General features: G+C 40.3%; 2 protein-coding genes across 12 annotated transcripts; both read left to right on the top strand.

Moving 5' to 3' along the window:
• Positions 1-43: 43 nt before the first annotated feature.
• Positions 44-13043, top strand: trim24 (tripartite motif containing 24). 11 transcript variants are annotated; one of them, XM_044343878.1, is made up of 19 exons: positions 44-1762; positions 2322-2437; positions 2574-2724; positions 3161-3293; positions 3558-3674; positions 3796-3910; positions 4012-4158; positions 4288-4402; positions 5192-5331; positions 5469-5726; positions 6293-6415; positions 6508-6664; positions 6786-6843; positions 7480-7606; positions 7737-8029; positions 9049-9160; positions 9281-9355; positions 9608-9769; positions 9992-13043. In XM_044343878.1, exons 1-19 carry the CDS (start codon positions 1489-1491, stop codon positions 10562-10564), a joined length of 3246 nt encoding a protein of 1081 aa, XP_044199813.1. In that variant the 5' UTR covers positions 44-1488; the 3' UTR covers positions 10565-13043. The 11 variants fall into 11 exon arrangements, with proteins under 11 accessions (XP_044199813.1, XP_044199816.1, XP_044199815.1 ...); XM_044343881.1 differs by having other exon boundaries at positions 2319-2437; positions 2574-2721; positions 3164-3293; XM_044343880.1 differs by having other exon boundaries at positions 2319-2437; positions 2574-2721; positions 6511-6664.
• A 196-nt stretch (positions 13044-13239) lies between these two features.
• LOC122975110 (fibulin-1-like) lies at positions 13240-23560 on the top strand. The gene is made up of 17 exons (XM_044343327.1): positions 13240-13440; positions 13714-13822; positions 15088-15223; positions 15423-15576; positions 16671-16739; positions 16938-17027; positions 17142-17279; positions 17423-17560; positions 17650-17793; positions 17891-18013; positions 18199-18324; positions 18551-18670; positions 18830-18961; positions 19154-19277; positions 22305-22447; positions 22850-22990; positions 23106-23560. Exons 1-17 carry the CDS (start codon positions 13386-13388, stop codon positions 23243-23245), a joined length of 2082 nt encoding a protein of 693 aa, XP_044199262.1. The 5' UTR covers positions 13240-13385; the 3' UTR covers positions 23246-23560.
• The last annotated feature ends 732 nt before the right edge of the window (positions 23561-24292 follow it).

The following is a 24292-nucleotide window of genomic DNA, read 5'->3' as shown; positions in this document are numbered from 1 at the left end:
TAATTGTATTTATTTCTTTTACCTATCTCATTGTTTTTTGTATTTTTGTATTTTGATTTATGTCACGTGGCTGCTGTAACACTCTCGTTTCCCTTTGGGATTAATAAAGCACTCTATATCTGTCATCTATTTTAAGAAGGATTCTTCATGCAGGACATTTATGTGTAATGGAGTATTTTTATATTGCTGTATTGGTACTTTTACTTAAGCATAGGATTTGAATATTTCTTCCACGTCTGCACTTTTAAATAAGGCAATTAAATAATTAAATGGTGTGACATTTTAAGTGAAAAAGGGAAAATGTCCAATTTATATTTGTCCTATAAAGACATATTGCTTGTCTGTAATGCCATACAAAGCCAAACGTAAGTAATTACAATTTTGTTCGATACTGAGTTATGACTGAAATTGAACTTTTCAATGTCTGTTTTACCTTGTGAAAAATTGTCTAACAGTTTAAAGTTTACTAACCTAGATTTGACTGATATAATTTGATTCTATTAAGACAGGGATTTGATTATATTCTATGAGAGCATATATCTAATTCTAAAAATAGGTTTACATAATTTTACAATTAGAATAAATATGTCAAGCCATCTTAATAGGTTAAACCTCACACAATAATATTTGAAGATTGCTTGACTTTTTCTTAATTACTCGTCTATTTCAACTTTTTAAACATGCAAACAATTAAACAATTAAATACAGATATAATGTAATAAGAAATCAAATTAGATTATTGATCAGACACTAAGATAGTAGTTACTGCACTTTGCCTTTGCACTACCTATATATTTGTTTAAGGTAATACAAAGGCCAAAGAGTGCAGTATCTGTTTTTTTGGGGTCATAGGTCAATTAATTTGTCGATTTTAAGCCAATATATTATATATAATATATTTAATAAGCACATAACCGCTTTTCTATCAATTAGGGGACCTACACATTTGGCTGGACAGCCAACAAACTTTGAATCCATTTTCTCCGTTTGTTAGGGTAGTGTAGTTTGGCCCAAACCGGACACTGTAGCTTTACAGCACCGCAGTGCTCTCTGGGTAATGTATGTGTTTTGAGCAAAGAAAGCACAGATGTTCGCTTTTCTCAGAGACACATGAGCTTCAAAATACAATTTATATACTGTAAATTTGACTATTAAGTAACCGTACGCTTTTATCTCTCGTCTGTTGTAAAAAGAACCGCCACAAACCGGGCAATTTATTATTTATTGTCTCTAGCATATGTGCAAATTAAAACAGGCTACGTTGCTAATTTAGCTTCCAAGACGGAAAGAATAACATCTCAACTAAAGCTGTTAATGTGACGTTACTGCTCAATAAACCAGCTCGCTAGGATGATGGACTAATATGCGTGATATTAGTATCAATATCTCCTCTCTGACTCCTTAAGTCAGAAAAAGATCTACAGGTTTAGCCATTGTTTTCAAACGCAACGCGACATTGATCGGGAAGCAGCAACAGTAAAAAGAAAAATGGATGAAAGTGCTGAAAATGCTGCCAACGATGACATTGTCATCATCGTAGAAAACGAGGCGGAAAGTTTACCAGCAGAGGAGGAGAGGCTGAAACAGCAAGGCACCTTCGGGCTCATGGACACTTGTCCCATTTGCAAGTTGAGCTTCCACAATAGGGAGCCCAAACTGCTGCCGTGTCTCCACTCCTTTTGCAAGAGGTGTCTGCCTGCCCCGTTCAGGAGTGCTGACCCGAGGCGTGACTCGCAAGGTCAAGTCGACAACAACAAATCATGTGAGAATACTGTCTTTATTGATATGAAATCTCTTAGGTCACTGATAAAAGTCATGATTGATGTAATTGTGTCAAGAGTTGTACAACTATAGCTGTTTCTAAGCATGAATGAAGCAGGTTGGGCTGCCCAGCAGATATTAGGCATTCAACCTTTAAACTTAGTGACATGAAATTTTTGGGCAGTGTAACCCCTGTGTGGAGCTGGATGATGTGGACAATAGAAACAAATAATTTTTATTAAATGTTAATATTGATTGAGATGACAATATTGCTTGCTGTCAGAGGATATTCACTCAGCAAGAGCAGGAAGAGGCCTCTGTTATTCATTTCACATAGCTTGTACAATCATATATCTCACAAAATGTGTTATCTGACTAAAATGTAGCCGTAAGCATCAGCTGAAAAAACTATAAGCCACACCATGATGTTATGATAACCAATATTGCTCATCTAAAGGTACTCATTGCCCAACTCTGTGTACATTTAAAATACTAAAATCAGTATTTTAAACAGTAAAGTCATGCCCTTCAATAATCAATCTGGTCTCTCACACCAGTAGGTGCCATCCGATGTCCAGTTTGCAGACAGGAATGCTGGGAGATGGACGTGTTGGATAATTTCTTTGTCAAGGACTCTGCCGAGGTACCAAGCAGCACCGTAGAGAAAACCAGCCAGGTTGGTCAACTCTCGTCTGCCCTGAGTTGTTCAACAGTTTGGTTTCATGACACCGTTCTCCCAAGACTACACTGGTGATGTTTAATTTGCTCAGCCTTCCTCTTTTGTTAATCCTTTTAATTTTCGTCTTTGACAGGTGTGCATGAGCTGTGAGGACAACACGGAGGCAACAGGTTACTGCGTGGAATGTGTGGAGTTTCTGTGTGTGACGTGTATTGAGGCGCATCAAAGGGTAAAGTTCACCAGGGATCACACCATACGCCAGAAAGAGGAGATGTCTCCAGGTAGTAAGTGTTCTCCACGGCAGGAAAACAGCTGTTTTTCTGAAATTAGATTAGCTAAAAGTAACAATTTCCATGTTTTACGTTTCACTGTAAGGATTATGCATGCACCATAGTGGACTTATGTGACTGTGTACTGTTACATATTGAAATAAGACAATGCTGCAAACAAGATGTTCTAGTTTGCAAGCTGTACAGTGTATTTCGTTCACCTCTTAATCCAGATATAGAGAAAGGGGCATTCCATAGCCATTAAAGGTTAGCTATTAGGGTGTTCAACAAGTAAAGAAGAGAGAGGGTGGGACCACTGTTGGCAGGTGTTCAGAATTGACTTCCAAAGGAGGGTTAGGGTTAGTACTTTATACAAACTTTACAAGCAAAGTAGCAGCAAGATGTGAGCTGATATTGCATTTTGTCTTCTGAAAATTCCTCCTTCGTCCAGAAGCAGTAGGTATTTCCACGCAGAAGCCCGTGTTTTGTGACATCCACAAGCAGGAGCCACTGAAGCTGTTCTGTGAGACGTGTGACCGACTCACCTGTCGAGACTGTCAGCTGCTTAAACACAAGGATCACAAGTATGCTGAATTTGGTTTCCTAGCATAAGAATCATATATTGGAATACTATTTTTCTGTTATGTGACTTTTGATGATAACAGCTGCAGGATGTCTGTCATAAAACAATAAAAATATTTCAGTCTAATGTTTGAAAAGCCCTGATTATCTATTACCAGACAGAATAACCAATGATTAATGACTTATATGATAGACTTAACTGAACTGAAAATAAAAAGAACAGAGCTTTCATTCATTAATTCAACTTGGATATTCGTTGTGTCCAGCTACCAGTTTTTGGAGGATGCATACAGGAATCACAGGCAGTATCTGGAAAACATGACGCAGCAGCTGCAAGAGAAAAGAAAAGCCATTGAGGAAGTTTCCAGCTGTATCAGCACTGGGTAAAGTTGTCTCTACTGCTGGCACTTGATCTGTGTTGCTGTTTTGTTTGTGTACTACAGTGCAATATATGTATTTTTGTGACTTTTTAATTTAATAAAATTTTCTGCCTTTGTTTTTCAGACTCCAGCAAGTTGAAGAAAACCGGAAGTCTGTAACTAATGAAATAAAGAAGTCCATCTGTAACTTGATAATGGAGATCAACAGGAAGGGAAAGATCCTGGTTAACCAGCTTGAGGTATGTTTAATCTTAGTAGTAGTAGTAGTAGTAGTAATAGCTTTTCAAAGGCAATTTTGGCATTTAAGATAATTTTTTTTCATATACACTCATACTCCCAGGCTCTGACCAAAGACCACGAGTTGGGTTTGAAAAAGCAGCAAGAAGACGTCAACTCTCTGACCAGGCACCTAGACCATGTCATCAGATTTACCAAATGGGCCACAGCTAGCCATAGTGGAACAGCCCTCCTATACTGCAAGAGACTGGTGAGTGTCTTACCACCACACAGCAATCTGAATCCATGCACACTGACATGTACTGTTTTTTTTGTAGGAAAAATATTTTCTACTATAACAAAGAAATGTAAAAGTTTTCCTATTTTTTTTGTCTCCTAGATTCTTTTCCAGATCCATTACCTGATGAGAGCTAGCTGTAATCCCTCCATCGTTCCTCAGAGCTCTGTTCGCTTCCAGTGTCGCTCTGGGTTCTGGGCCACAAACGTAGATCTCGGTAAGACCGGCGTCATCTAAAAATGACAGTGCCAGACAAGCGCTAACAAGTGCTGCAGGTTGGCTAAGATGATAGTGGAATAAAAAAGTGTTTTGTAGCGTTTCAGTTTGTAGAAGGCCAAGTGTGTCTTAGAAACTCATCTCCTGCAGGAAGATCAGCAAACTGCACATTTTGTTTTGTTCATTACATCTTTTAGTTTATGCTTTTTATTATCATCTTTAAAAGATCACTTATGGAACCTTATTTTTGTTACGTCATACTTTAGTTTTATATTATCTTATCTTTGATGTCAGCATGCTCTTGAGTCTAGTAAGCAAGATAGATTTGTTTGGCATCTACGTCTTCTAGTGTATAAATCTCATCTGGCCTAAATACGAAACGTTTTTCTAATCTTATCTTTTCTGCATACGTAATTTTCTCCTCCCCATTATTTTGTTTTGCGTAATAGCACGTGTATATAGATCTTTTTAATACGTCTATGAGAGGGTGACGATACCTGCCTGAATTCTTGCTGCCGCTGTTATATAAAAAAAACCCTTCACTGCTAGCACCCAGATACAATAAAAACACTGTTTTTACACAGTTTTTTTTTAAGAACCGAGTGTTGTCAGACTGACACTGCAGTCAAAACATTGTAGAGTTGGAAGTGTAAATTAGGAAAAGTGTGGTTCGGTCATTTAAGCTGTGCTGAAGTGGCAGCAGAAATGTATAGTGAACTGTGTGACTACCCCCTTAAGAATGAGGTATAATTCATGATAATATTTTTGATTGCCTGCTTCTTTTCTTCAGGTTCTCTGGTAGTAGAAAGGGGCCCAGGACGACCGACCGTCAGCAACCACCAGGCAGGTACCAGACCAGAGGCGCCCACTGGAGGTCTGTCGGTCTCAGCTCAGCAGCGACAGAGCACGCTGGCTCAGCTCCAGATGCAGGTACAACGATTTTCAGCAACGTCTGTAGTTTTATTCTCGTTAAATTGTTAAAGTGACTTATGCCCACTGTTAAATATCCTAAATTCTGGGCATGTATTGTTCATTTATTTCACTGGCATTTTATTCCTCTGTCTGAGGTGGAAAAACTCTCCCAGCAGCCCCACAGGCAGCCCCCTCCTAACCACTGGTCCTGGTACCAAAATGTCAGACTGCCAGGACCCCCGGGCCCTCCGCCTCCAACCAGACCCATCCACGGAGGGTCCTCCCCGTCCCAATGCCCCACCAGCATGGCACAGCCGGGACCGGGACGCAGGTACGGGAGTTCCCACCCTAACCCCAACCCCAGAAGCCCCACGTCCTCCATGCTTCACAACACCGGATTCACGCCTCCTCACGTAAGTGGGTAAACAAATGAGAATGTATCCGTGTGTGGGCGATGTGCTGTATATTAAGAATGCCAAACAAGGGCTCATGGAAAGAGTTTGTAGATGCTTCTTATCAAAGAGACAAATACAGCTGGTGTTTTATCACAAGAGATTTAATTTGACGTAAATATTGTTTAAACAGTTTTGATAAATCTTGTTTATGTTTTTGTTTTTTCAAGCTGATTTATCTGTTATCTTATAATGTGTCCTTTCAGCTTTGTGATAAGTTTCTTTTACAACGTTTTTATTCTTAAGGAATATTTTGTTCCAACCTTTTCATCAAGAAAAGCAGAAATATTTGTTAAATCTCAATGAGATAAAAGTCCTTTAATGCCAGTTTGCAAAATCCTGATTGTATTTCATCAGGGATGCGGTTTGTTTATTTTCCATCATTTTTAACATCTCCTGCTTCCTCTTCCTCGGAAAAAAAAAAAACACGCACTCAAATGGCTCATCCCAATGGGACACATTAACTTGATGCTAAAATGGGTTTTTAAAAGTATTCTTTTAACTTCATCACTTTTTTCTACATCTAGTCTCTGAGAGATCTGATCCTTAGCTCCAGCTTCCCCCCTAAACCCATGGATGTGTTGCAGGGTACGTCCCGTTACCCACAGCCTCTGTCCACCGGAGCAGCCACACAGACGTCACTGCACCAGGTAGGTAGAAAATGAGAATGGAGAAGAGCCAAAGAGATTTATAGTCTCATATGAGGTGGTGCGTTAATCACCCTTTTTCTTGTTTTCTTCAGCAGCGGGGCCTGACGGAGTCGTCTAACCCTTTCCTGAAGAGGAGTGAAGCTAGCGGATCTGTCCCCTCCATTACCATCTCCATCCCGAAACCCAGCTTCGCTCCAAGCCTGGCTTCAGCGGCCGCAGACAAAACGAGCACGCTCAATCACATAACAGGTCATTATCCGTGCTCGGATTGAGCAGCAACTGTAAAGATCTATGTGGAAATTACTCTTCACATACATTTTTCAATGTGACCTCCAATCTTTCATAAGTAATTTTTCCTTTTTCTTTCAAGTTCAAGGAAGGCAGAACTCACCCATAGCCAAACCGTCTTCTTCAGACAGAAGCACCGGGTAAGAAACCATTAAAAAATGATGATGTTTCTTTTCCCAGCAGTTGCCTTTTTCTCTTGTGCTGTTGTCGATCTTTTTTAATTTTTAAGAATGTCGGGGGCTGGTATCACGAAAATTTGATTTTATGAGTTTTTCAGTTTTCACAACTGTCTCTGTCAGAGATTATGACAAATATTTTGTTTTGAATCTCTGTTAACTCGACACATGTGCGGTGCAACTTGCTGCTTTGATGGTTAAAAGACATTTTTGAAGCACAAACTTTAAATTGTGTAATGTTTTGACAGCTATTGTCTTGTCATACAGTTTAATTATACTGTTCATAATCAGACTTCACAGTTTTGTCCCAGCACATAGTATAATTTATTCCCCCCCCAAAATTGCTACAGTCTGTTTGGCTGTAACTGTTTGTATTTCATCACACTACAGACTTAATAATTCAACATATACTCAGAGTCTTTGTGACACTTATTTTCATGGTTTCACTAACTATTCAAAACTCACTCAAAAACACACTGTTATCTTTCAAACCAATAAATGTAAGCAAGGGCGGTGTGTCTTGTTTTTTGGGGTTTTTTAATTATTACATCATGGTCATAATCTTCCCCTCTCCGCTTTCTGGCAATCTGTGTGTTGAAGGACGACTTCCTGGAAGCAGACATCTGAGCCACCATCTGCCCCCTCAGCCAAGCGACGAAGGAGGTCGTCCCCCGGGCCCGTTATCGTCATCAAGGACGAACCAGAGGATGAGGACGAAGTTCGTTTTGTAAGAGAATTACTTGGGTTTTATAAGTTTTCAGTTTTCAAAGTTAAAAGGATATTCTGTCTTCTGAATCAGGCCAACGCCAAACAGTTGGATTGGCAGTTTCTTTGACTGTATCTCTCTCTGCCTACAGGTGCAGTCCAACCTTCCAGACAGCAGCACCGGGGCTCAGTCCAAACCCCGTCAGCAGCTGAAAGTCTGTCCCCAAGTCCCAGCCCCTCGATCGGACCTCACCCCCGGGAAAGAGCAGCATCCTCAACCCGCAGCCCAGCAGCCGGAGTCTGAAAAGAGAGCGGAGCCGGAAGAAGATCCTAATGAGGACTGGTGCGCCGTCTGTCAGAACGGAGGGGAGCTGCTCTGTTGCGACAAGTGTCCCAAAGTTTTCCATCTGTCCTGCCACATCCCCACTCTGAACGAGTCCCCCAGGTGAGAGACAAGCCGTCTCTCAGTGCCACAGGGATTATAAACATTAACAGCTATAGTTGCACAATTATACGACCATCCAAACGCTGTTGGACCAGTAAATTTAATTGAAAGAAATGAATAAATAAATAATACGGTCCCTGAGGGAGAGTGTTTAACATGAAATGCAACCTGTTTTGATGTTTTATAAAGTCATATTGTCTGCTGTGGGAACTGTTTGTACATTTTATTATTAAAAAAGACTTAATTTGATTGTATTCCTTACTTACCAGCCTTGAAGCATAGTTACCATTATCATCATTAGTATATCAACATCTTATAGGGGTTTTTTTGTTAATTCTAAATCAAATGTTGCAGATTTTTTAATGGTTATTTATTCTTGTGGTGGTAGCAGGTATAAAAGCTTCAGCTCGAGGTTACTGTTACTTTACCTTGAACTTTGTGATCAACCTTGACAACATAACTACTGGTGTTGTTGCCAATTTAGTCTTGAAGTGTATACAAGGTGATATGTACAACCTGAGAAGTGTGTTTAATTTAGTTCTTTAAAATAAGGTTTTGCATAGCTTATAGTAATTGTAGAAGTCTTTTATTACGTAACAATTAAGATTTGTTACATTTGATGATATTGACTGTAAGTACATCTGACAAGCATGATAGAAAAGTACAAAAAAAAGATGGTACCCAAAATGATTTGGCAGCAGATTATACGATATGTCAGACATGTTGGATATCATCGTACAATATGTACAGTTAATTCTTCTTTCTTACATTTCTCATCTACAGTATCTAGATTCTAATTATAGTAGCTTTAAAATTATTTACTGTACAAAACTCAATCAGAGGAGTAGTTTGCGTACATTTCTACTGCTGATGAGGCTGCTGACAGGCTGTTCTCCAGGTCTTGTCAAGGACTAAGCTTGACTGGTCTCTGCACTCAGCCTGGTGTCAGATTCAACAGTAGTTTGCCAATCCATGCATCGTCCTAATCGCTCTTCCTGTCCTTACGTCTCTCTCCTCAGCGGCGAATGGTTCTGTTCATTCTGCCGAGACCTCATCTCCCCTGAGATGGTGTACGACTGCGACAGCAAGGACGAACCCGGGGCTGAGAGATTGCCACCTGTTGACAGAAGGGTACTCTCATGTCACGCCATTTACATTCCTGTTTTGTGTTTTGAGATACGTGTTTTCTCCTTGATTCCCCCAATCATCCCCCATCAAACAAATTCTCTTTTTCCTCATTTAAACATGTAGAGATGTGAGAGGCTGTTACTACGTCTGTTCTGTAATGACTTCAGCACCGACTTCCAGCAGGCTGCTTCTCCATCGGTAAGACACTGTTTTCAATATTTTGTCAGTTAAGTTTTTCTTTAAAAACGTAATCAGTAAGGAAATTACTGATTTTAAAATATGTGGATGAGTACAAGTATACCAAAAAGCTGCAGAATATTTAAAAAAACAAAACAATATTGGCTCTTAGTGAAAGAGATAACCTGCCATCCAAAACAAATAAAAAAGAAGCTGTAGTTCTTTGTTTGTGAGGTGGTATTAAGTGCTAAACCTGTTGTTTTTCTTATGTAGGAGACAAGAAGGTACAAAGAGCTGATCAAAACCCCGATGGATTTATCAATAGTTAAGAGGAAGCTGGAGGCAAAGCTGAAGGAGGGTGAATGTTACGTCAGTCCTGAGGGCTTTGTCGCTGACGTCAGGCTCATATTTCTCAACTGTGCAAAGTACTACAAGGTAGGATCGGTTTTCATTAAACATCCCTTTTGGAAGCAGTGACCAGCAAAAACAAAATCATTGTGGTGTTATATCATAAAACATTTGGTAACGTATTTCAGTTTATTGGCATACTCAATCATTTGCAGGTGTTTTCTTGAGCTGTGAGTTTTATAAAACAGTTGGTATTTTAAAGCACATCATTTGATTTTTACTGACATTTCTGTGCACTTATTATTCCAGGCGACCTCAGAGGTGGGGAGTGCAGGCTTGTACTTGGAGGACTACTTTGAGGAACAACTGAAGCTTGTATACCCAGACAAGATTTTTCCCGGAGGAAGGGAAGAACAGATGATCCCTCCTTTAGAGGATGAGATAGATGAAGAGGAGGAACAGGTGATGGACGAAGGTATGGCTCCCATAGAGGACGATAAACCAGCAGGTCCTGTGGGGAAAGGAATCCCCCCTGTAGAGGAGGACTTAGCTCATCCAGAAGAAGGAACAGCCCCGGCGGAGGGAGAAAAGCCAGAAACGGAGGAGAAGGTGACCGATACGAGCATAAAGGGAACGGACCAAAAGGTAGCGGCCGCAGAGGAAGGCATGCCGCCTGCGGAGGAGGTAAAGCAGGATGAGAAAACTCCTTCAGAGGAGGTGAAAAGTTCTCCAGCTGCTGATAGCAAATCAACAGACAGGACGACCGCCAGCCCCCCGAAAGAGGAGAACCTTCAGCTCCATACAGACAAGACTGCAGGTCCATCTGAAAGCCAGGCGAAGGAGACCACTCCTGCAAACACAGCCAAAGAAAAGGAGGGATAGAAGGAATAACAACAGAGAGAAACTGTAGAAAAGATGGATGATTTCAGTCTTCCACAGAAGTGGCCCCAGTGGGGACCTAAATTGCTGCAATCAGACAGTGTTTTTTACTGTTATTTGCAATAGGAAAAAAAAGGGTACAGCTATACTAAATAGACTTATTTAGTAGCAGTTCTGCTGTAGATGCACATTGAAAGGAGTAGCTCTTTTTGTGTCTTTACTGAACAGAAGTTACAATTTTACTGTAACGTAGAAGGTTATTTTCTGTGACGACGACGCCGAAAAGCACAAAACAGATATTATTTGTTAATAGGATCACGTGTAAGTTATTGTCGATTACCTTGCTCATCAGTTGTACATAATGTCGCCGTGAACTGAAAGGCACAGATGCTGCAATCAAAATAGGAAAATGAGACTTTGGATTAGTTAATGCATGCAGGATGTCTTAATATAAATAATAAAGTCTCCATTCTCTGTGTTTAGCTCACTTGTACTAGCCATTTGGCTCATTAACAAATTATGTTTTATTGCAATAGTATTGTTTTTTTTATTTTGTTAGTACTGTATGAATTACTATGCTATGTATGCAACAAATAGGGCCGCTGTATGTACTGTAGTTTCTGTACATAAGGAAGTGCCACATCTATCAGTTGTTTTTTTTGTTGTTGATTTTAAATAATCCCTCGAAAAAACTGGCATCATGGAAATTGTGCTGTTGGGAAAACGGACTGTTCTCTTTTTGTCCTGACCATGTTTTATCATTACAGCAGCCTTGCTTTGTTTTATCAGGAGAGCATTACTTCACAGACTTTCTTTTCAAAAACATGTTATCAGTCGCAGATAATTCAGAGACATGAGAATCAGATCACACGCTGACTAACAGTGTCCTCGCCCTTCTGTCTCATGATTACTCTTCATACTGCAAGTATGAGTAGGTCAAAGCCTGGTTGTTTTACTGGAATAATAAGGAATGTGCAGTTGTTGTTTGTTTTTTTTACATTTGAAGCTCAGTTGGCCAATGACACAAAAAAATCAAATGAATATACTATCTATATTGTTCCCCCAATATCACTATTTTATTTAATTTATTGAGGACACGTGAAACCTGCTAATGAACTCTACAAACGATTTTGAGCATTAAAAAAAAATCCTGCTTTTGCAATATTTGTAATAAACAGGATTACATGTAGATCTGATTTACTCCCACTGTTGTCATCTTTATGCTGAGTTAATGCAACCATATGCTGCACCTGAACAACGTCTAATTTGTTTCTAATTTTGCAAAGCTCAACCCAGTGGTAGAAAGTACTTGTATGTTACTTGAGTATTTCAGTTTTATGAATTTTACGCTACTTGTACTTTACTGCATTTCAGAGGGAAATGTACTTTTTTTCTACATGTATCTAACAGCTGTAGTAGGACGGTAGTTTTTACATCTAAAACACATATAAACAGTTGATAATATGTAACATATTCAGCCACCCAGCAGTAGAAGAGGCAGTTAAAATTAGCTGCACCTCAATCAGCACCACCGTTAGTACTGCTTCCATGTTAATGCGTCAGTAATAATGATCTAGCATTACAACAGCATATGAGCCATTCTGCAACAAGTACTTTTACTTTTGACACTTTAAGTACATTATGTACTTTTCTTTTATTTTTATCAATACTGAATGCAGTAGTTTTTAGTGCCGATTGAGTCGATTGACAGAAAATTGATCGGCAACTATTTTGATAATTAATCGTTTTTTTAATGAATCGTTAGGTGAGGGGGGCAAATTCTCTTGTTGTAGCTTTAGTCCTGAATGATAGTAAACTGAATGTATTTGGCTTGTGGACTGTTGGACAGGACAAAACAAGACATATTAGGGCGCATGTACGACTTTGGGAAATTTTCACCATTTTCTGACATTTTATAGACCGAGGGACTGATCAATTAATCTGGAAAATAATCGAGCGATTAATTGATGATGAAAATCAGTTGTTGCCCTAGTACTTTTACAGTGGGTACTTTTACTTGTAATGGAGTATTTTTGACTGGCATTTTTTTATATTGATTTTAATCTTTTTATTTATATTTTATTTACATTTGTAATGTTTTTAATTGTCTTTTATCTCTTTGACCTCTGTCATCATTCTTCTGTCTCCTCTCTGCTGTGTTTCTTCATCTTTTGTCTTTTTTGTTTGGACTTTATTTGAACTTTAATTTCATTTTGTCTTGTTTTTGCTCGACTTTCTGTTATATCATTGCCTTCTGGGTATCCAGCCTTTGCTTAATCTGTCAAAGCACTTTGTAAACTGTTTTTAAAAGGTGCTATATTAATAAAGTTATTATTATTAGTAATAGTAGTAGTAGTATTGCTACTTTACTAAAGTAAATGATTTAAATTCTTGTTCCACCACTGTTTCAACCAAATCCTGCTTAAAAACAGCAGTGAGAAATAAATTTACGTGCATATTAAAGACTACAAAAGAAACTTCAGACATTGTATGGAACATAATTTCATCTTGATTTACTTTATTTTATCTACCTCACGCACTTTGGTGGTGTTTGTCAAATCCAATTAGCAGCCGTGTTTTAATCATTGTGTCAGTAGCAGTGACAGTTGCACACAGATCCTCCAGCCCGCCCTCACCGCCCCCATCCTCAAACCTCACAGGACGAGATGTGTCGCCTCTCCTGTTCTGACGGAGCGCGTTTGAGTGGAGACGTACACCGTCCTCTCCTCTCCTCCGTCCTCTCGGGCTGGTAATAATAATACTAATAATAATAAAAAAAATCAGCTAAACCGTCAAATTTAGAGAAAGGGGAACCACGTCACTGATGGCACAGTGGATAATACTTCTGTTTTCTTTGTGCGGATTTGTGCGTGGACAAGGTAAGAACACCGGTAAACTTTGGTTTTTGGGTACAGAATTTGAGCGCATTTTGAGACTCTGTTGGTGGTTTATATGATTTAAATGTGTGAATATTACAACCTAACCTGCGCATTTGTTGATAGATTTTCAACTATAGCTCTTTATTTTCCCCCATAAACTTTTTCTGAGAGCCCATTTTCGTTAAATCACTCACTCGGCTGCAGCCTTGACATTTTTTGCATGTTTTCTGCTGTCTATTTCTAATTTCCATGCCATCATCCCCGACACTGCAGAGATTCAGCCTCTTACTGTGCAAGAGTGTTGCCAGGATGGGAGGGATCGGGCCTTGCGAGGACAAGACTGTACAATCCTCCCCCTCATCTCCTCCTCCCACACCTGCAGGTAAGCAACACCTGGTTTCTCCAACAACCTCGGTCCTCTGAAGGCCTCCAACATGGGGCCGAGGAAGGGTCACTAACATTACTGATTGGTTTAAATACTTTTGTTATTTATCTATAACAACAAAAACATTCATTTGGGTACACCTGCTCTAAATAGATATATCAAATTGGACTCAAAATCTTCAAATGAAGGTGTGGGATTTTGCAGTGAGAAGTGTGTATCCTGTAGGCCAGTAGAGGGGATCTTTAAAAGCAGGAAATACCCCTGAGTCCGCAAGCCCCAAATCATCTCCACAGCTCTCAACCATCCCGCTACAGGGGAGGATTGCCACATAATAACTACATAGTAAGTACAGGCGTTAAGTGGCCCCCTGGAGCATTTTAACACTAAAGGGCCCCGTTTGACTGTAAGAACATTGAGGCAGTCACTGATGGAGTACAGGAACACCTGGTCAACACATGGAGGTCAGTGGAGGGAGCATTTGTAAAGGAAAGGCATAGTAAAAATGAAGCTTTTTTTATTTTAAAAAGGTGAAAAAAGAATCACAAAGAAGCAACTGGTTACAATGTCTTCCTTCCTTCCTTGACGGCCAGAGTGTTACAAGTAAATATGCAAGGTATTACGACATACAGTAAATCCACTCTCAGTCAGCTGACGGACTGTATCTAATGTAAATAGTAAAAATTTCTTCACATGCCTCTTATCCAACTCTTTCCTCAAAGAGCAAATGTGCAGCTGCTCTTCTGGATGTGGTTTCATGCTGGATTTTCCAGTTTGTTAGCCATGCTAGCAGCGTGGCTCTAGGGATGACAGTGTTGGTCTGTCAGTTGGCCACTCTGTCTGTCTGTCCACCTCTATGGTCCAGAATCAAATATCTCAACAACCACTGGATGGATTGACATGACATTTTGAAGAAGCATTCATGTTCCCCAGAGGATGTACCCCAATGATTTTGGTGATCCCCTGACTTTTCCTCTAGCGCCACCATGAGGTTTTGTGGTTTTTTTGGCCTTGAAATTGAGTACACACATTCATGTTCCCCTCAGGATAAACTGTAGTCACTGATGTTTCTCTGACTTTAGCGCCATCGGGTCAAAATCTCAGTTTTTAATTTCTTCTCCATCAGCCTTAGCTGTACATTGTAGGGCTGCAATTAACGATTATCTTCATTATCAATTAATATGTTCATTTTTTCATTTTTTTCAGATTAGATTAGAATGTGAGAAAATAGTGAAGACTCTTGATTTGTTTTGTGAATCATCCAGGATCGCTCAGGAGCAGTGCTGTGCAGCAGTAGTAGAAGACAAACTCTGTGACAATGGTATCAAAATGGCCCGTTGGCAAGGGGCCTGTGAGAGGCCCTTCTTCCAAGGAGAACCCTGGGAAACCCAAATCTCCAAGGTGCCCCCTCCACCCCACCCCCATCCCCTCTGTGATGTCAATATTTTCAACCTTTACACTTCTCCTAACTCTTACCAACACACTTAGTCTTTTACAAATCAGCACAAAGTGGCTATCTATTTTTTTCTGAGAATATTATATTTGAGATTAGATTTCTTCTCCTTTTTCACTTTGTCAACCGTCTCTCTCTCCTGCTCAGATGTGCTGTGACTGCTGCACACTCGGTCTGATGTTAGAAAGCCGGGGTTCCAGCTGCGAGCTTCAAGGTTTGTTTCTGGGGAAACAGTGTGCATACGCTGCTAAGAACTGCTGTGGAAAGAACACCACAGAGGAAATCAAACCAACCGTCAAAGGTAAAGGACCTAAACAATTGTGTGCTTTCAGTCTTTTGTGTCTTGATTAGCTCCACTCTGTCTTATCATGAAGGAATGGCTGCTGGGTGTTTGTGACACTCAAGTCAATGGAGGCATTTGTGAAACAATCAGTACACTTGGCCATTTGCACACATTAGGTGCCAAATGACTTTTAGCACAGATGTGATTAGTTGCCACTTTCTAATAAGGCACCCTAATAAGGCAATAAGGTCTGTAAGTCGTAACTCCTTTTGACTGGTTGACCACTTACTTTAATGATCTAGACCAAAGTCCAATTATTAATATCCAATACAACTACAGTCTTGATGATGAAAACATTCATAAATGACTTATTAATATTTATAATTTAATATTTAATACCTGGTGAGCCAAAGGTTGTTTTTTAATGGCTTACAACCGTTCTATACTGATTTATTAGCCAGTAATAAAGCCATCATGTACAACTTAAAGCCCATAATAAAGGGTGCTTTATTAGTGGTATCTATGATTTTATTGGCACTTGGAGAAAAACCTTGACACTCTGAGATTTCATGTATCTCAAAAGCGTTTTCGGGCTAAAAGAGCAGTTTTTAAAAAGTAGGTGCATCACATCAAAACAGGCGAGTGTTACCAGGAGCAGAGAGCAGCACAGTTTTCAAAAAAGACTGGTTTATACGGCCTTGGTGTGGCAGCTGTGGAGCAGATTACTGCCAGATAGACAGACAGACTAGGTCACAGAAGTATTCAGTAGGCTTAGCTGTAGACACCTTGCCAAATGGTGACTCTGGGCCAACTGGCGACTTGTTGTGGCCTGTAGCTTTTGTCGCCTAGCTGGCTTCAAGTGAAAAACACAGACATGTGGGGAGCAAAGACCTGCAAAAACACACATTTTGCAAAAATGGCAAATCAATGTCTTGCTCATGTAGGGTAAAGGCCAGAGTGATAAGAGCATATCAGCGTAAAAAACCCCAGAGATTTGTGAAGCCATGCTGTGTAACAATGTGGTGCTGAAGTGTCTGACCCCAGCCTTCTTTACAGTAGTTATGCAAGGAATGTGGTTGTCTTTACTGTAAAGAGTCTTTTTTTCCCTACAGTCCCAGTGACAGAACAGCCCGAGGTCAACGTTACTGCAAAGGCTCCAGAGGAAACAGACACCTGTAGAGGTTTGGCACCTTGACATCTTAATGTGATCTCCTTTCATTATAGTAAGAGCTGTAAGAAGCTTAGACACGAGCATCCTGCCAGCAACAGGTTTCCTATGAACTAGGACGTACACCGAAATGTCCAACCATGACCTGATTTGTTGATGAAAAGGTGTCAGGATGTGACTGCATTTAAATCTGTCTCTGTGCTGTTTTCAGACTCCATTTGCTCACAGCTGTGTGTGGGTAATGGTACGTGTGCCTGCCACGATGGTTATCAACTGCAAAAGGATGGAGTGAATTGTGAGGGTAAGTGATGTAAATGAGAGTATGATTTCACTTACTTTTTAATAAGGGTAGCTCAACAGATCATTTGGGGATAGAACACTTTCTGCTTTTTTGAGTGAGTGTTTATCTCCTCAGATGTTAATGAGTGTCTGACTGGCAGTCACAACTGCATCTTCGGCCAAGTTTGTATTAACACAGAGGGCTCCTTTCGCTGTCAGAGGGAAACCGGCTGTGGCACTGGGTACGAACTCACCGACAACAACAACTGCAAAGGTAACATGTCAAGAAAACTGTACAGATTATGAAGTTGTTTTTGCTTTTAAGGTCAAAAATATATTTGAATTATTCGAAAAAATGAGTATTTAATCATTACATGACGAGTTAATGGTAATTTTTTCCCTCCTTGCCTGTTCAAGACATTGATGAATGCATTTTGGGAACCCATAACTGCGGACCGGCCTTTTTGTGCACCAACACAGAAGGCTCATTCCGCTGTCACCCAAAGGAAAAGTGCTCTGACGGATTCATTCAGGATGCCATTGGCAGCTGTATTGGTGAGTTTGGTGTTGCACTGAAGCAAAAACATTCCTCAGGTGAATGACGGGTTGACCCGGTGAATGTGGGTTTTTTTTGCTCAAATTAGATATAAACGAGTGTGTGGCCCATACCACTCCATGCCTCCCTGGCCAGACTTGTATCAACACAGTGGGCTCTTACACCTGTCGCAGGAACACAGTCACCTGTGGACGAGGCTATCATCTTACTGAGGATGGCACACGTTGTGAAGGTATGCCGATGTATTTTCTGTTTGTAGGGTCTCCATCTTAATTTTCCTTGCTTAAATAATACAGATGTAATTTCTCTCCTTGGTCACCTTCCTGTAGACATAGATGAATGTCGTACAGGCAATGTGTGTGGTGACCATGGTTGCATCAACCTGGTGGGCTCGTACCGCTGTGAGTGCAGAATCGGTTTCCTCTTCAACACCATCACCAAAGTGTGTGAAGGTACAGTGCAAAAATTGTCACCATTAGCCGTGGAAAAATGTATGATGTAGTGAGTAGAGAGGAATTATGTGTTTTCTTAATTGTCTCAGTTTTAATCTGTGCTCTAATTCATAGATTAGAACAGTATTGAGATCTCTTGTAAATCCTCAGTCTTAAATTCATTATCTATGACCTTTGTTCTTTAGATATCAATGAGTGCAGGCATTATCCTGGACGACTGTGCGCCCACAAGTGTGAGAACACAGAGGGGTCCTACCAGTGCAGCTGCACAACCGGCTTCAAACTGTCTCACGATGGCAGAAACTGTGACGGTAAACTCACTTTGCATTTCATTCATTCATTAAGACTTATTAGCGCTGTCATTCCTCAAATATGGGTTAGAATCATATATTTTTGATCCCATATGTGACAAATTTCAGGGTTTATTGTAATGATGTCTGAGCTTTTTCCAAATGCAAAATGTATAAATTAAGGAATTATCTCTCATTGAATACAGAGTTGTAAAGAAACATGTTGTGTTTGTGCCTGATCTGACAGATGTCAATGAGTGTGAGGCCAACCCTTGCAGCCAGGAGTGTGCCAATGTCTATGGCTCCTACCAGTGTTACTGTCGCCGTGGTTACCAGCTGAGTGACATTGATGGGATAACATGTGAAGGTACTGCTGGGTTTTTGCGGTGCTTAGTCGTGGAAAAACCAGTTTATGATGCAAAGAATATAAGAAAATAATATCTTTACTATAACTTAGAAGCATTAACATGTAAAAAATTATCTTTACCCACTTTCAAGCAGACTCATTCTCCTCATCTCCTTTCAGATATTGATGAGTGTGCACTGCCTACTGCTGGTCATGTGTGCTCCTACCGCTGCTCCAACGCCCCGGGGAGTTTCTACTGCACCTGCCCACCCACAGGCTACACACTCGCCCCCAATGGACGCACATGCCAAGGTCAGGACAAACCTCACACTAAACAGTAGTCGGCAATCTTTAGTTTTTTAGAATTGTACATACTTAACATGTATCTCAGAATCACCCCTAGGAATAACGTTGAATGTTTGACAAGGAGTTAAATACTCCTTTTGAGGGTAAAACATCAATTTACTCAAGGTATATGACCTTTGTACGCCCTTGTGTGTTCAGATATCGATGAGTGTGCAGTGGGGAGCCACACCTGTTCCATCTCTGAGAGCTGTTTCAACGTCCAGGGAGGATTTCGCTGTCTGTCCTTTGAATGTCCTCCAAACTTCCGGCAAGCAACACCAGGGTAAGAGCTGATGATGAGTGGCTACCTGGGTTATGAAGAGCTGTTGAAATGAGGAGGCTAGTTATCCTCAGCTGTTCATTGTGCACTGTTGTTTTTTTCATGTGGTGTGGATTTGTTTGGTTTGGATCTGCTGTTCACATTTGCTCAGCTCTCTCATCGGTCACAAACACCTCTCTCACTCTCAGGCTTTCATCTTTTCTTCCCTCTCTTTCTGTCAGTCTTCTCTTTCATCTTCCTTTTTACCCATATATGCAGCCGTTTCTGCTCTCCACCCAGTCAGCCTTTCATTTTTCCCTTTTCAGCCGTTGCGAGCGCGTAACTTGCGAGTTCACGCAGGACCCTGCGTCGTGTTTCTTGCTGCCGCTGAGAATCTCCTTCTACAACATCACCATCCCCACCAACACTCCCGTCCCCACTGATGTTTTCCGCATGGGACCTTCCAATTCTGTGCCGGGAGACCAAATGCTGCTGAACATTGTCTCCGGAGATGAGGAGGGATACTTCATTGTGCAGCAGCAGGCCCATGGAGGAATAATTTCACTGCGCCATGCCTTATCCAAGCCCCAGGACTTCTTTTTGACTGTGGAGATGAGACTGATTCGCTACGGGACTGCACATCTGTACATGGCCAAGATTGCTGTGTTTGTCACACACGAGCATCCTATCAGGCCCTCAAGAACATTGCCGTATTAGAAGTCCTTGTGGAATTTGAAGGAATAGTTGAGTGTTTGAAGTCTGTCCCTTTTTTGTACCCAACACTCATATAATATGGATGGTTTCATTTTTATTCATTCTTTTCATTCTACTGGAGTCGTATCTCCAGCTTTCCATCCACCTTTAAATGCAGTTAATTAGGGACAAATCTACAATTCTTGTTGAGTGCAAAAAAACATTTCATAGTTTGTCCAAAGCTAACATGATCCTTCAGCCAACAGTGGTTACTTTTTTTCACTAAATTAAGTAATTTCTCTTTATTCCACCAACTGCTAAAATTTCTCTTTTTACATCACAGCTCAACATATCAATAAAAACATTAGTTAAGTAGCCACTTGGATTCCCTCGGATTGGGCTGCTTTATCATTGTGTCAGTTTTTGCTGGACTGTGGAGTGTTTTTATGGGGGCTTGTGAGTTTGTCCCACATTATTTGCTATTGAGCTCCAGATGGATTTTTTTTTACATTTCAGTTTTTGTACAGATTAAACATAGGGAAAAATAATGTGTTAATTACTGAGTTTTGTGCTAGGCAGTTATCTTTTAGCTCTTTCCCCATTTTTGGTTTTTATGCTAAGCTAACCAACTGCTAGGCTAAAGCTTCATATTTAGTGTACAAACATGAGAGTGGTATCAAGGTTCTCATTTATCTCTCGGCAAGAAAACAAAATAAGCATATTTCCTAAAATGTTGAACTATTTCTTCAAGATGGAGTGGAAGGATACATTTTATAGTAAATGTTAACAAAAGCAAAAAGCATTACATTTCTGTATGTAATGTGGGGGATGCGTTCCCTTGACACTGAAAGGTGTCAGCCCTTTTAACCACACATGATGCCTTTTTGTTATTTTTCCAAGCGTATGATGCAGCAGTAGTTATGATGAATAGTAGGACATTTCATATACCAGTAGATGGGGCTCATTAGCTGTTGAGGATCACTATAACTCAATGATGGATTGTTTGTTTATGTGCATTAATTTGCATTGATGGCAGCTCACTCTACGTCATGTCTGTGTGCCAGCTTCCCTTTAATGTGTACTTTCTATGTATTTGCAATTAAAAAGTGACAGATAAAAATGGCTTTTCACTCTGTAATATCCAAGTACACACGCACACACACCGGCAATGGTTTTTGCCACTACTCTCGTGCTTCCTCCGCTGTGGTCATTTATGATGTTGAAACCGATTTTTCCTATGGTCTGCTCCAAGCGGCCTCACCATAGGATCAAATAGGCCTCGCTGTAGCGGACAGCAAGAAAAATAAGCGTGGCACTTATTTATGGGCACTTGGGGCCCAGCCAGCATGGGGGCTCAATTAGTGGTGAAGCAGCATTACAGTTCATATGATGGATGGCGCTTTTAGTGTTGATATTGGGTGGTTATCAGTTAATTTGCTGTAAATGATACCAAACGGCCAGTAGCCGTGTTGGTCAGCTGGATAAATGCAACCAGACAAATTTTCCACTGTTCCACTTTCCTCCTGGTGGTTATTGGGGTTTAGTGCATATAGAGCTGATTAAAAATGCAAAAATATGAAATATATGTGGTTATAGTTCTCTTAAATCTTTGGATTATAACCACCTAATTTCCAAAATGCTGTATTAATCATTTTATACACTGTTTGATAATTATAACAGTATCAGTATTTTTTGGATTTTAAAAAGACATTTTTCTGTTACTGATTTTGTCAAAATGTCGACCCTTTTCCTTATTCTACTATGTCAATGTGATGTCACTGTGATCACATCAAATGACATTCATTCTTACACACCCTCTGTTGGTTTTCTACCATCCTCTTTTTCCTTAGTGGCATTTCACTGGTGTGGAATAACCTACCACATAATCATCTCTGTGGCTTTGGCCTCTCAGCTTCATGAACAACTTGGACTCACCTGCTTGCTGCTAATTACATGGCTCGATTCCCACTGCAGTTTTTGAGGTTATATTTTGAAAGCTCTACTGTCCTCACATTGGGGAACTGTCACAAGCATGATTTTAGGGTTTGGAATCAGGATTTGGATTTTTTTTAAGTCACCCATTCCTTGGTGAACCATGGAGGTCTATGGGGCTATTCAGGTGTTGCCAGGTTCTCCTTGCTCAACTCAACTTTGGATCTTTGCCTATAAGGGTTAAAGTCATGAGAAATTCATCTTTATTCAGTCATTCCTTCATGATTTGTGTAGTTTTTGAATTTAGTGTGTTCATCCAGGCTATCTTTACCTGTTTCTTACCTTCATAAATTCCCCCCTTTCTCTCTTTTTCCTTTTATCTTTCCATCTTGCCTCTTTTCTGTCGCTGCTGTCTGTCCTCATCAGATCCAAGAACGATGGCTCAGTCAGTCTGCGTTGTATTAAGGCCTGTCAACCTAACGACTTCAGCTGCGCTCATGACCCTGTCCACCTCATCACCCACACCGTCCTCTCTTTGCCAACATTCAGAGACTTCAGTGAACCAGAGGGTGAGACAGACTGGAATCATTGCAAAACCATAGAAACAGCTTTTAGACGTGTGTGTGAGAAAATGTGTGCAGTCTTAATGTCTTTGTTCTCCATGAGTCAGTTACATTTATGGTTGTACGTGATTGCATGCATGTGCTTGTTTGTCAGTGATGCCAGTATGAATAAGTTGTGGTATTCTGTAACATATTATTTAACTAGTAGCTTGTAATAGCAATGCTGTCTCATTGATTTAAACCTTTCTCACCCACCAACCTGCCAGAGAGCATAAGTTTCATTTACATATTTAAACCCACGGAACAATTGTTCAATCATATCATAAATATTTGATTTGAAGAATTGAATGCATTTTGTGGTTTGCTTCTATCAGACTAATAAATAGTTTAAACCTTTTCTTTCAACAGAAATAGTTTTCCTGCGGACAATCACAGCAGCTAACCCTGCTCCTCACCCCGGTGCTACCGATCTGTTCTTTGACATCCTTGGCGCAGATGACCAGTTCTCCTTTGACGTGGTGAAGCGCTCTGACCAGGGCATGATCATGGGTAAGAGGAGAGAGTGTTACTTGAAACCAGGCAGTCATTTGTTTATTAAATTGTTATAGTAAATTGCATGATGTTATATTTACTGATATCAATCCCAATCTGTGTCATCCCTCAGGTGTCGTACGGCAGGTGAAACCTATCATTGGCCCCAAGGATCTGGTGCTGCAGGTGGCCATGAACTATATCAAGTCAGGGAACATTTCCCATCGCAACGTTGTAATCATCCATGTCTTCATTTCTGAGTTCTGGTTTTGAGCTGTTAGATATAGTTTTGAATAACTGGGGACACCTGTCTTATCTTGTTTAACACTTAAAAATGCCTTAAAGGTTAACGCTGTTGCTTTCAAGATAAGATAAATAGATGCATTTTGTTCATTTTCAAATGGTTTAGCTGCACTTAATTCTGGTGGCAGTTTGCAAACCAAACAGGTCATTGTTTACAATAGGTCTTTGTCATTTCCACAGAGTAGATAATCAAAAATAAGACACATTATCAATAGATACTGAACAAGACTAAGAGTCGATGGTCATGCTAGTGGTTCTGTGAGGCTGCAGCACAGTAATGCTTTGAGCTAAATGCTAACATCAGCCTGCTAACATGCTCACAATGACAATGCTGACATACTGATGTTAAGCAGGTACAGTAGTTTAGCATGTTATCATGCTAACATTCAGTAATTAGCACTAAGTGCAGCTGAAGCTAAAGGGAATGTTATTACTTTTGCAGGTTTGTGGGTCAAAACTTAAGTTTTGGACAAATTAATTTTGAAATGATGATGGCGCTAGATGAAAAGACAGGGGGTCATCAACGTGATGTGACAGTTCATCCTGAGGGGAACATGAACGTCTGTACCAAATTTCATAATATACCATCCAATAGTATTTGAGACATTTCACCCAACAATGTAATAGTGGCATTAGAGGAAAAGGCAAGGGATCACCAAAGTCATTGGGATTCATCATTTGGGCGCCATAGCTGCCTGTACCAAATTCAATGGCAATCCATCCAATAGTTGTGAAGACATGTCCTTAAAAAACAAAAATGACAACCTCATGGTAGCGCAAGACGAAATGTCAGGGTATCACCAAAGTCACTTGGATTCATCGTCTGGGCACCATTCATGTCTGTGCAAAGCTTCATGGCAATCCATCCAGTAGTTGAGATATTTCAGTTTGGACCAAAGTGGTGGAAAGACCGACATTGCCATCCGTAAAGCCACCCTGCCTGCATGGAAAGTTACTGTTCAAGCAACAAAACAGACTCATTTCTCAGTCACTGTAAGTCACATGCCTTTTAAGAGA

The sequence above is a fragment of the Thunnus albacares genome, chromosome 23, assembly GCF_914725855.1.
Source record: "Thunnus albacares chromosome 23, fThuAlb1.1, whole genome shotgun sequence".
Taxonomy (NCBI): Eukaryota; Metazoa; Chordata; class Actinopteri; order Scombriformes; family Scombridae; genus Thunnus; species Thunnus albacares.
This window is presented reverse-complemented; position numbering and strand designations above follow the sequence as displayed.

Bases quoted from the DNA above. Each gene is read 5' to 3' on its own strand.
- trim24 (XM_044343875.1), top strand. From the start codon at position 1,489: ATGGATGAAAGTGCTGAAAATGCTGCCAACGATGACATTGTCATCATC. The intron at 6,416-6,507 runs GTAGGTAGAAAA...TGTTTTCTTCAG, and splicing joins CACAGACGTCACTGCACCAG to CAGCGGGGCCTGACGGAGTC. The intron at 7,607-7,736 runs GTAAGAGAATTA...CTCTGCCTACAG, and splicing joins ATGAGGACGAAGTTCGTTTT to GTGCAGTCCAACCTTCCAGA.
- LOC122975110 (XM_044343327.1), top strand. From the start codon at position 13,386: ATGGCACAGTGGATAATACTTCTGTTTTCTTTGTGCGGATTTGTGCGT. The intron at 15,224-15,422 runs GTGCCCCCTCCA...TCTCCTGCTCAG, and splicing joins GGGAAACCCAAATCTCCAAG to ATGTGCTGTGACTGCTGCAC. The intron at 22,448-22,849 runs GTGAGACAGACT...TTCTTTCAACAG, and splicing joins AGACTTCAGTGAACCAGAGG to AAATAGTTTTCCTGCGGACA.